Source organism: Piliocolobus tephrosceles, chromosome 7, assembly GCF_002776525.5.
Source record: "Piliocolobus tephrosceles isolate RC106 chromosome 7, ASM277652v3, whole genome shotgun sequence".
Taxonomy (NCBI): domain Eukaryota; kingdom Metazoa; phylum Chordata; class Mammalia; order Primates; family Cercopithecidae; genus Piliocolobus; species Piliocolobus tephrosceles.
This window is the reverse complement of record NC_045440.1, coordinates 27,109,325-27,121,552: the sequence shown is the minus strand read 5'-3', so window position 1 is coordinate 27,121,552 and position 12,228 is coordinate 27,109,325. Positions and strand designations below refer to the sequence as shown.

At 41.6% G+C, this 12,228-nt stretch overlaps 1 protein-coding gene across 2 annotated transcripts in view; it reads left to right on the top strand.

Moving 5' to 3' along the window:
- INTS9 (integrator complex subunit 9) overlaps positions 1 to 12,228 on the top strand; it is a 126,312-nt gene that overhangs the window by 49,190 nt on the left and 64,894 nt on the right. For both annotated transcript variants that reach the window (XM_023216822.2, XM_023216821.2), the window contains exons 4-6: positions 690 to 752; positions 8,157 to 8,296; positions 10,520 to 10,606. In XM_023216822.2, the coding sequence (XP_023072590.1) occupies positions 690 to 752; positions 8,157 to 8,296; positions 10,520 to 10,606 (290 nt within the window). The remainder of the gene's footprint in view (positions 1 to 689; positions 753 to 8,156; positions 8,297 to 10,519; positions 10,607 to 12,228) is intronic.

Sequence of the window (12,228 nt, the reverse complement as noted above, 5' to 3'; positions counted from 1 at the left end):
GGTGGTGGTGGTGGTGGTGGTGGTGGTGGTGGTGGTGGTGGTGGTGGTGGAGGAGGTAGTGGTGGTAGTTGTGGTAGCGGAGGAGGTAGTGATGGTGGTAGTGCTGGTGGTGGATGCTGAATCCCTGTTTCAGGCTCTTGACCCTCCCTCCTTACGTCCCCCTTTCCTCCCAACCCTTGGTAGGTAGAGAAAAAGCCTCTAAACAGTTTATGTAGGGCCATGACTCCTAGCCTGACAGCATAACAGAATCACTGGAGGTGCTTATTATAAACACACATTCCATGGCCTCATCCCCAGTTTCTGATCCCTTCAGTCTTAGATGGGGCCAGGGATCTTTTTTATAATCCATGTCCCCACATAATTCTGGTGTTGCTAGTACAGTTTGCATGCCTTATTTGGAAACCACTGGATTGTGGGTTATGGGAACAGCACATACCCATGCATGGAAGAGGTTTCAAAAAATGTGCATTCAAGTCCTGAGTCTGCAACCAACCAGCATTTTACCCTTAATAAGACACTTGGCTTGCGTGAGCCTAAACACAGGACAGCTGGCCTAATAACCTCCCAGCTTCCCTCCAACTCTAGTAGTTTGTGATTCTTCATGAAAAGTTTTGTTTGAGGAGTATATTTATTTGGTCCTGTATGTACTGGATATCTCTTCCTTTTATTTTTCTTCTCATTTCTTTTAGGAGCTAAAAGAGTGCTCGGGTCATGTATTTGTGGATTCTGTGCCTGAATTCTGTTTACCAGAGGTAAGATTAAGGTGAATCTTATTGTAGATACAAACCTTATTATGTAATTGCTCAAAATGAAGTCAAGAAATAATTTCAAGAGGCTTAGCTTCCTGTTTTCAAGTTTAAATGAATCTGTTATTCCAGGCATATTGTTACACAGCCAAAATGTGATCATTTAGCAGCTTTTTATATTGTCTGTAAGTCATTTACGTCACTCTCTTCTTCCTATTTCCTTTTCTTTCTGTAATCCCCACTAATACTCCTACTAGGGCATAGTTTTGAGCAAGGTAAGGAAATAACTCAAGCCTATGTGCTTAGATTAGCCATATGTGTCCTGGTCTTGCTTTATGGTGGATAACTGACAATTGCTATTATTTAGCCAATGCCAGTAAACTGTAAAAATTCTTGCTGACTTAAAATACCATATTTAATATTGTTTGAAATTCATAGATTCTGAACTGAGTCATAGAAAACAGTTACTTATTATTATCATAATGAGACTTATTGTTAGGGTGTGGGGCCAGTTTCATCCTTTCAAAGGAAACTAAGATCAGTTTCCGTTTGTTTTAAAGGCAGCTAATCTCAGCTGAGAGACCTAATTCCCAGAGTAGCCTAGATGTGGTTCTTAACAGACATGTGAAACGTGGAAAGCCGGAGCTGCTCCCAGTTTCATGAGAAGGTGCCATCCTCTTTTTTCCATATGCCCAGTGGATCACAGTACCTGTAGAAAATACTTCCACAGATTCAGGGCCATAGAGAAAAAGAATTTGGAGTGCAGTTTCTCTTATTTTTGTTTTCTCTTCTTCCTTCTCTTTCCATTTCTAAGCTTTGTTTAATATCCTGTAGATCAACATTTTTATCTCTCTTGGAAGTATGTGTATGTGTCTTTGAGGGTACCAGAGCAAACAGAAAAAGAAACACAGACAAACTTGGTAATTGAAGTTGGCAGATAAGGGAGAAAGTTTGAGATTTAGTAGTAAGCCTAAAGCTGAAGGAATCCAAGAATCCAAAGCTCTCCCTCACCGTTAACCAAAGTCATTTTGTCATCCTCATTTGTCACTTAGGAATTGGTAGGGCAGTTCGCCATCTGTTTGAAGATTCCTGATCCTAGGTGCTACATTTGTTTTCAGTTGACCACGTGTAATACTGACTGTCAGCCTTCCGTTTATGGACACCACTGTAGAATTTATGAATTGGTGTTCCGATGGCTTTCTGACTTGCTCTATAGGATACTCAGCTTTTAAATTAGACAGTTACCATTCCACAGTTCACTTTTGCCAAGCTAAAGGATTATTGATATATTTAGGGTTCTAGAGCCATATACATTTTTTCAGGCAAGATTTTAGGGCACTAATTAGTAATAGTCACTGTTTTAAGGTAGAGCCAGGCCTTGTATGATTGGAAAAAAAATGGGAGAGTAATGGAAGCAGGAGAGAGACACTTATTATAGCCCAGTCTTCACTGACTTGTGGGTGAGCCACACAGCCATAGTCCCAATCATCATGAAATTTACAAACTAGTGCAAATAGCTTATATATCTTTGTATCCCAGTACAGTACGCAACCAGCAAATGAGGGTTGTTTTGATTGAATTTATGGTCTGTAGAAAGAACCCCAAGTGTTGGTATACAGCAGTTTTAAAGATAGACTAATCTTTACTGGATTCCATTGAGTGAACATATGTAAGTAAATATGTTAGTACAGTTGACCCTTGAACAATACGAGTTTGAACTGGGAAAGTCCACTTACATGTGGAGTTTTTCATTATGACAATTTGAAAAAACTTGCAGATGAACTACATAGTCTAGAAATAGCAAACAAATTAAGAAAATATTAGACATTCATTAATTCATAAAGTATGTATAGAAACTAGTCTATTTTCTCATTTGCCACCATAAAGTATACACAAATTTGTTATGAAAAGAGAATTTCTTTTTTCTTTTTTTGAGACAGAGTCTCGCTCTGTCACCTAGGCTGGAGTATGTACAGTGGCATAATCTTGGATCATTGCAACCTCAGCCTCCCATGTAGCTGGGATTACAGGTGCCCACCACTATGCCCAGCTAATTTTTGTATTTTTAGTAGAGACAGGGTTTCACTATGTTGACCAGGCTGGTCTTAAACTCCTGACCTCGGGTGATCCACCCACCTCGGCCTCCCAAAGTGCTGGGATTACAGGCGTGACCCACCACGCCCAGCCAATAATTTTTTTTCATTGACTCTATTGCCCGGGCTGGAGTGCAGTAGTTCGATCTCAGCTCACTGCAACCTCCGCCTTCCTGGCTCAAGCCATCCTCCCACCTCAACCTCCCAAGTAGCTGGGACCACGGATGCACACAGCCACACCCTGCTAATTTTGTATTTTTTGTAGAGAGGGGTTTTGCCTTGTTGTCCAAGCTGGTCTTGAACTCCAGAGCTCAAGCAATCTGCGTCAGCCTCCCAAAGTGCTCGAATTATAGGTTTGAGCCACCACGTCCAGCTGAAAAAGTTAAAATTTATCAAAACTATGCACACCAACATTTACAGACCGTACATGACACGATTTGCACTCGAAAGAAACATAAACAAGCATTAAGATTCAGTATTTAATCACATGCATAAAACTGTAGTACAGTATATAACTTCATAGCCACCTCCTGTTGCTGTTGTGGTGAGCTCAAGTGTCTGCTAAAACACTACGTGATGCCAGTCATCTCCATGTGAGCAGTTCCCCTCTCCTGTAAATTGCGTATTGCAGTAAAGAGTGATCTCTCGCAGTTCTCATGGATCTTGCGTCATGTTTAATGCAGTACCGTTAACCTTGAATAACACCATGGGACCCATATGAAGTGCCGCTGGTGATGCTTGAAGTACTCCCAAGAAGCAAAGTCGTGGCATTACAAGGAAAAGTTGAAGTGCCTGATATGTAGATTGAAGTCTGCAGCTGATATTGCCCACCATTTCAAGACAAATGACAAATTCCTAGATGCCATTAAGAAAATCACTGAGGAGAAAGACTATCTGCCTGAAGGAGTTTTTAATGCAGATGAAAGTGTCCTAATCTGGGAGAAAATGTTACAAAAAAACATTTATTAGGAAGAGAAGTGAGTTCCAACACTTAAGGCAGGAAGGGATCGGCTTACAATAAGGACCATTGTAAAAAAGGACCATTGTTAAAAAAAAAAAGGAAAAATAAAAGAAAAACAAGAGAAAACACATGAAGCTGTCACTGTAGCTACACCAGCAGGCATGAAAACTTGTACTTCTTGTGAAATATATTTTTACCTTGTATTGAAAATGCAGCATTACGTGTGTGCAAGTCTTAACAGACATGTGAAACGTGGAAAGCCGGAGCTGCTCCCAGTTTCATGAGAAGGTGCCATCCTCTTTTTTCCATATGCCCAGTGGATCACAGTACCTGTAGAAAATACTTCCACAGAAAAGCATACCTGTAGACTCTGTAAGAAAAGCATACCTGTAGACTCTGATGTGATTCAAGAAAAAGTGAAATCATTGTATGACAACTTAAAGCAAAAGGAAAGCTTAAAAAAATGTCAAGATAACAGGAAAAGCAGTTTCCTCCAGCCAAGAGACAGCAGACAAATTCCTAGATGCCATTAAGAAAATCACTGAGGAGAAAGACTATCTGCCTGAACGAGTTTTTAATGCAGATGAAAGTGTCCTAATCTGGGAGAAAATGTCACAAAAAAACATTTATTAGGAAGAGAAGTGAGTTCCAACACTTAAGGCAGGAAGGGATAAGCTAACTCTACTGTTTTGTGCAAATGCACTCGGGTTTTTTTGTTTGTTTGTTTGTTTAATCAGGACTGCCTTTATCTATAAAGTGGCCAACCCCTGATCCTTGAAGGAAAAAGATAAACACTAGTTGCCAGTCTTTGGCTTGTACAACAAGAAGGCCTGGACAGCGAGAACCGCTTTTCAGGATCGGTTCCATTGATGCTTTGTCCCTGAAGTCAAGAAGTACCTTGCCACTAAGGGACTGCATTTTAAAGTTCTTTCAGTATTGGACAATGCCTCTGGCCACCTATAATCCCATGAGTTCAACTCCAAAGGTGTCAGAGTGGTCTAATGCCCTAAACACACCATCACTAATTCAGCCTCTAGATCAGGAGGTCATAAGAACCTTTGAGCCTCATCACAGTACTCCATGAGCTGAAAGGACTGTCAGCTCTATGGAAGAGGACCCCAACAGAACATCATGAAAGTCTGGAAGGATTACACCATTGAACCTGCCATCATTGTTATAGAAAGAGCTATGAAGCCTGAAACAATAAATAAATTCCTGCCAGAGAAAACTGTGTCCAGGTGTTGTACTTCACAGGATGTACAACAGAACCAGTCAAGGAACTTAGGAAAGAGATTGTGGATATGACAAAAAAAAAAAAGTGGGAGGTGAAGCATTTCAAGATATGGAACTTGGAGAAATTCAGGAGCCTATTAGCACACCAGAGGAGTTAACAGAAGATGACGTGACCAAGATGAGTGCTTCTGAACCAGTGCCAGATGATGAAGAAGAAGACGTAGAAGAAGCAGTGCTGGAAAACAAATTGATTTAGACAGTCTGGCAGAAGGGTTCCGATTATTCAAGACTGCTTTTGACTTCTTTCACAACTTGGATCCTTCTATGATATGGGCACAGAAACTAAAATGGTGGAAGAAGGATTGATACCATATAGAAACATTTTTAGAGAAATGAAAACGTGAAAATGTCAAACAAATTATGACATATATCCGTAAGCACTCCGAGTGTGCCGGCTTCTCCTGCCTTGCCTTCTACCTCCTACACTTCTTCCCCTCTGCCACCCAAGACAACAAGACCAACCCCTCTTCCTCCTTCTCCTCAGTCTGTTTTAATATGAAGATGACAAAAATAAAGACCTCTATGATGATTCACTTCCACTTAATGGATAGTAAATGTATTTTCTTTTTCTTATTTTTTTTTGTTTTTGAGATGGGGTCTCACTTTATTGCCCAGTCTGAAATGTGATGGTACAACCATAATTCACTGCAGCCTCGACCTCCTGGGCTCAAGTGATCCTCCTGTCTCAGCCTCCGAGTAGATGGGACTACAGGTGTGCAGCACCATGCCTGGCTAATTGTTTAAACATTAGGTCTCACTATGTTAACCAGGCTGGTCTCAAACTCCTGGCCTTAAGCAGTCCTCCCACCTCAGCCCCACAAAGTGCTGGGATTACAGGTTTGAGCCACCACATCTGACTCCTTATGATTTTCTTAATAACATTTTCTTTTCTCTAGCTTATTTTATTATAAGAATACAGTATATAGTATATATGCAAAGTATGTGTTAATTATGTTATCAGGAAGCCTTCTAGTCAACAGTAGGCTATTAATAGTTAAGTTTGAGGGGAGTCAAAAGTTATTTTCAACTGTCCAGGGGGTGAGCACCCCTAACCCCTGTGTTGGTCAAGAATTACATGTATATAAATGTGGTTTGGAATTTAAATTTCTCAGAGGAAAAATGTTTTATGTAAGCGTACATTTTTGATGTATACCAACAGAATAATTTTTTATTTTTTTAATTCTAGACTCTGTGGGCTGGTTCTTAGACATTAAAGAGAAATTTCTATTTTTCTCACCCAGTTTCTGTATACGTGAGGACTGGTGGTGATGGTTTTCAGCTTTATTGTTGCTTCATTGTGATTCGCATTGTTTTCTTCTGGATCTATCACTGTGCTACTCCGTCTTAATTTCCCTATTTGTTTAAAAATGATGCTAGGGAGGCAGTGGAGAGTAGGACCAGCAAAGAGTTATATGGTCCTTCATGAGGAGGACACTGTCTTGCAAGGACAGTGCACAAGTTGGGGTGAAGGTTAGGATGGGTTGGCTGTTCATTAGGCATGGTGTTCACACAGACAGCAGTACCCTGGCACTGAGTAGTTTATGACCTCTGCTGGCATCCTGTCCTTGGGGGCCAGTGCTGCCTGGCAACTTTATTAAATTACTCATTTTATTTGTGAAGTTACTCAGCTGGAAAATACCCATAGCCAGAATGGCACCCTGCCTCTCTTCATCTGCTGTGTCACATCATCTTTCTTATTTCTTCTTCGTGGGGATGTATTATCTCAAGGACCCACCTCTTAACCGAGTCACTTGCTTTTCCTTAGTGCACCGTTCATTTCCCAGGGTTATGGGAAATGTACCTCCACGGTGGACGGCCCTGTGAGTGACGGGTTGTCTCTGAACCACGGTGTCTCACTTCTCCCAGAACATGCCACTAATAAAGCTGCATTCCTTCAACAGAAGCACACCAAGGCTTGTTAAGTACTGGCTGCCACAGGTGGGAGGGGACAGAGGAGTCACACAGGACAGAGTGCTACTTTGAGGTGTTGTGTATAGATTGTGAACTGTCATAAGAGTTACACATACAGACCAGGCTTGGTGGCTTGCTGTAATCCCACCACTTTGGGAGACTGAGGCAGCCGGATCACTTGAGGTCAGGAGTTTGAGACCAGCTTAGCCAACATGGCAAAACCCCATCTCTACTGAAAATACAAAAATTAGCCAGGCGTGGTAGGGCACATCTGTAAACCCAACTACTCTGTCTCAAAAAGAAATAAAAATTTAAAAATTGAGTTACACATACAATACTTTGGGAGTTCTGAGGAAGATGTGGTTTCTTTCTTGTGAGCAAATCAGGAAGACCTAGTGGAAGAAGAGAATTGCGCCTTGACAGACTGGTAGGACTTAAATATATGGAAAAATTTTAGGTGTTTTCCTAAAATTTACCCAAACTTGGATAGCCTTTTCCCTCACCTGCTAACCTGTCTTTTCTCTCTTTTTACATGACCTTAGTGATGAACTTCAAAGCACAGGTCTGGGGTTAAGATTAGGATGGAAGATGAAAAGATAATTTCCTTTCATGACTGCCACTCTGCTTTTTTGGGGAGCTCTATAGCCAGCACTAAACTAACAAAAGTTACCTCAAAAGAAAAAACAAAACAATTGTCTCTCCATCTGGCTTTTGAAGAGCTGGTTTCTGTGTGCTGTGTCCCCATTGCCCATTAATCTGTAGCAGTGGGGTGTTGTGTTCTCGTGTATGCTTGCAGCCTATATGCTGCTCTCTCTGCTTCCAGCTACCTGGTTTCACTTGCCTGGCAGCAGCTGCCGAAGGGTCCCGCTGTCATTTAACCTCATAAGTCTAATTCATAAGAATTCTGTTCTAGTAAAATCAGAGTGCTGCCTCTGGGCTGGCTGTGTTCTCATTGCTGGCCATCCTGTCCTGCTACTTAATGTCAGTGTAGAAAACCTCTTCAAATGAGAGAATGGCAGTGTTGCAGGGAAAGCCATTGTTATTCTGCAATACAAAAACTACTTCTCTGCATTCTGACAACATCGTTTTTTAGTCACATCATATTGATCGATCCCTGAACAGATACATATCATTCCCTCCCTTTCTTTTCAGACCGAGCTAATAGATCTGTCTACAGTAGATGTGATTCTCATCTCTAACTATCACTGTATGATGGCGCTGCCATACATCACCGAGCACACCGGCTTCACAGGCACAGTGTATGCCACAGAACCCACTGTCCAGATCGGCAGGTGAGAGGGTTGATTCTGATCCTGCTAGGATGTGGCTGCGGAGCTCCTCTTTCAGTGATGACACTGTCACAGTATTATACCGGAGCTGGTGGTTACTTCCTTCTGAACAACTAACCCAAAGAACAGGCAGGAGTAGGCGACTCTCTAGATGAGGAATGTTCATTGGAAATGCCTAAGGATTGATGGTGCAAGTAGCCTTGTTGGTCTTTTTCTTATAAATTAATTGGAAGGAGTTCATGGAGACAAGCTGTACAGAGGATACTAATTAGGGGAGGTAATGTTTAGGAAGATGCCACAAAGATGCAAGGCAGAGGGCTTCAAAGGGAAAGAGTGTAGCATCTTTAAGAAGACATTTTATTGCTTTGCTTTCAAAAATTCCCCCTTTCGTGGTTTGTTGTAGACTATAAATGGAGACAGCTTGTAGAAAATATAGGATAGATAAGTAAATAGATGGTTAAGTTGTCTCTGCTGTTGACAGAGTGAAACTGAGCAATCTAGGAGTAAAACTGCAGTTTTCCTTTGACTCTTAAGAAGCCTCTGCCATCCCTTTCTCTGCCCCTACTAAGCCTTTGTGACACAGGTGGTTATCACAAGTAACCATAGTATCATTTAGTGAGAAATTAGGTAAAGAAAATTACTCCAGAAAAAAAAATTTGTCAATTATTTTTTTGAAATAAGAATGGTATAAATTGAAACTGTCAGGTCCCAAAATGTGAGACTTAAGAATTACTGTAGACTCCTAGGTTGGATTCTAGAGTCTTACAGACGAAATAATATGTTTTCTTGTTTTTTTGTCAAACCATATTACCTACACTGTGTGTGTAACCATAAGTGAGCTGAGGAAGGGCTCTCATAGGAAAGTAAAACACTCAAAGTGATGCATCGATTTCAATTGAGAGGATAAGCTAAAAAACTAGCCTCTAGTCTGGAAAAGTTAAGAAAGTGAGGATCAGCACACCATACTGTTCCTATGAAAGCTATATCCAGGACACCAGTGAGCCGGAATCACAGGTCTTGAGATGTTGAAACTAGCACTCTTCCTTCAAGATGGAAGGAGGAGATGGTATTAGGCCAAAATAAATAAATGAGAATGAAATGAAGTTGTTTAGCCTTCAAATACTAATACATTAATGGCTTAACAGTATGTATATGTTAGCTTGGAGGGGATTTAAGTCAATATGGATCACCAGTATTAGATTAGGAATGAGGATTCAAGGTGTTAAATCCATTTCTAGCTTTGTGATCATCCTCTGGCCATCAAGAATTCCTGCAGTTCTCTGTCCTGTGAACCCCCAAAGCCTGTATACCTTGATCCAGCTGATAGCGCAGCATTTCTTAGATTCCTCATCCCTGGTTCTGTGGTACTCCAGCTCATCTCAGAGAGAGCTAGCCTTCTGCATTTAGCAGCCTACTCCATTTTTCCTTGGAGTATTCTTCCAGATGGAATTTTGCTAATTAAAACGTGTCAAGAAAACTTATTTTATCCATTTAAAATGTTCATTTAGGCCGACCACGGTGGCTCACGCCTGTAATCCCAGCACTTTGGGAGGCCGAGGCAGGTGGATTCGCCTGTGGTCAGGAGTTCGAGACCAACCTGGCCAACACAGTGAAACCCCATCTCTACTAAAAATACAAAAAATTAGCTCAATGTGGTGGCAGGTGCCTGTAATCCCAGCTACTCGTGTGGCTGAGGCAGGAGAATCACTTGAACCCAGGAGGCGGAGGTTGCAATGAGCTGAGATTGTGCCATTGCACTCCAGCCTAGGCAGCAAGAGTGAAACTCAGTCTCAAAAAAAAAGAAGTTCATTTAATATTGTCATTTAAAAAAAAAAAATCCTGCCCACTCCCTGCTGTGTCACCAAAATTAGATACTTGACAGTCATTTAACTTCTCCCTATGTATTTTTAGTAACATAAAGGTAGAGATCTTAGAGTGAGAGTTAAAACGGGCTTGTGTATAGAGACAAGAAACGGCCCAGCTTGTTTTAAAGGTGAATTAAATTATTTAAGTTCAGAATTTTTAGCACGGAAATGCAATAAGAAAGTGAGGATTTTGTTTAACTTTTTATCAACTGGTGATCAAGTTTATGTGCAGCAGAGAGGAAGATGATGATGAGATGGTGTAGGAAGAGGTGGGCAAGTCATTTCTCCTGGCCAACTGTTAGAGTAGGGTGTTTCTCTAATTTTTTAATGCGTGTTCCTCACTTTTTTTGTTTAAACTCAGGCTTCTCATGGAAGAGCTGGTGAATTTCATTGAAAGAGTGCCAAAGGCTCAGTCTGCCTCCTTGTGGAAGAATAAGGACATTCAGAGGTGAGGAACAGACCATTCTCTTCCCAGAGACTATAGCGCCAGGTGCTTTGCAAAGAAGTCTCATTTGATTTCTTCTTCTATGCTTAAACAATGATTTGGTTATATTAAAGATTCTCTTTTTCCTAATACGCGAAAGGGTTACATTTGATTCAACCAATGTTTTTTGAGAGCCAACTATGTGCAAGGTGCTGTGCTGGGTACTGGAGTTTTTAGGAACGATTGGCTCTGTCCATGAGGTGCTGAAAGCTTAATGGAAAATCAGATAACTCAAGTCAGTTACAGTTTGCATGGCATGTCTTAGAAAAGATGTTTGCCAGCTAGGCGCGGTGGCTCATGCCTGTAATCCCAGCACTTTGGGAGGCCGAGATGGGCAGATCACATGAGTTTGGGAGTTTGAGACCAGCCTGACCAACATGGAGAAACCCCGTCTCTATGAAAAATACAAAAATATTAGCCGGGTGGTAGCGCATGCCTGTAATCACAGCTACTCGGGAGGCTGAGGCAGGAGAATTGCTTGAACCCGGAAGGCAGAGGTTTCGGTGAGCCGAGATTGTGCCATTGCACTACAGCCTGGGCAGCAAGAGTGAAACTCCATCTCAAAAAAAAAAAAAAAAGATGTTTGCCCACAGTGCTGTAGGCACTCAGAAACTGAAGAACCCTGCTTAGGGAGGCTGAGAAGGACATTCCTTAGGAGATGACAGTTAAGGTGGGTCTTGGAAGAAGAAATGGACTTGTCCCTGTTGCAGAGGTTGAGAAGAGAAGCCCAGGCACGGTGTCATGGGACATAGTATATTCAGGGAACAGTGAGATGTTCAGTGTGGATTAAGGGGAGTAGAGAGGTGAGAGGTGCAAGTAAAGGGGTGAGTTGGAGCAAGAGAATGAAGATTCTCATATGTGAAACTTGAGTTTTATATTGTTGAAAGTATGAAGTCAGCCAGCGAAGGTTTATAAGGAGGCAGATGACCACATTTGTTTTGGGGAAGGTAACTCTGAAGTAGCATAAAGGATGGACGGGAATGCAGAGACAGGTGGAAGGACTAGCAGTGTGACTGCTGAAATCCAGGGGAGATGACAAAGCCTTGAACTAAGGCAGTATCTGAGCATGAAGCTGAAGTCTAACTTTAAAGGAATTTCTGAGATAGAATTAAAAAGAACTGGTAAGAGTTGTAAAAGAGGCTGTAAGTAATTAAGAAGGTAAGAGGAGAGCTGAGTGGAAACCAAGGGACAAGGAAGTTTCAGAAAATACAGGTTGTTGTTGGTCTCAGATGCTGCAGGAATATCAAGTAAAATGGAGATGAGGCCCTTGGCTATAGGAATGGGGAGTCCTTAACAATCCCAAAGAGGCGAGTTGCCGTAGAGTGCTAGGTCCAGGAACTAGGCTATAAGAGATGAAGTAAGGAGAAATATGGTAGAAGCAGCAGCTTAATTCCACTTCCATGCTCTCTTATTTAAATTGGCAACAGAGTACCCCTGTGGGTACTATGGGTTAACACACTGGGCTTTCTCTAACCATAGCAATTCTGTCTTCACCTCCAGGCCCTGCAGCAGCCCCACCTTCTGATGGTGGCATCAAGTCTGGAGTACAAACTAGTCTTTTGATTTCTTTTCTTCTTTTTCTTTTT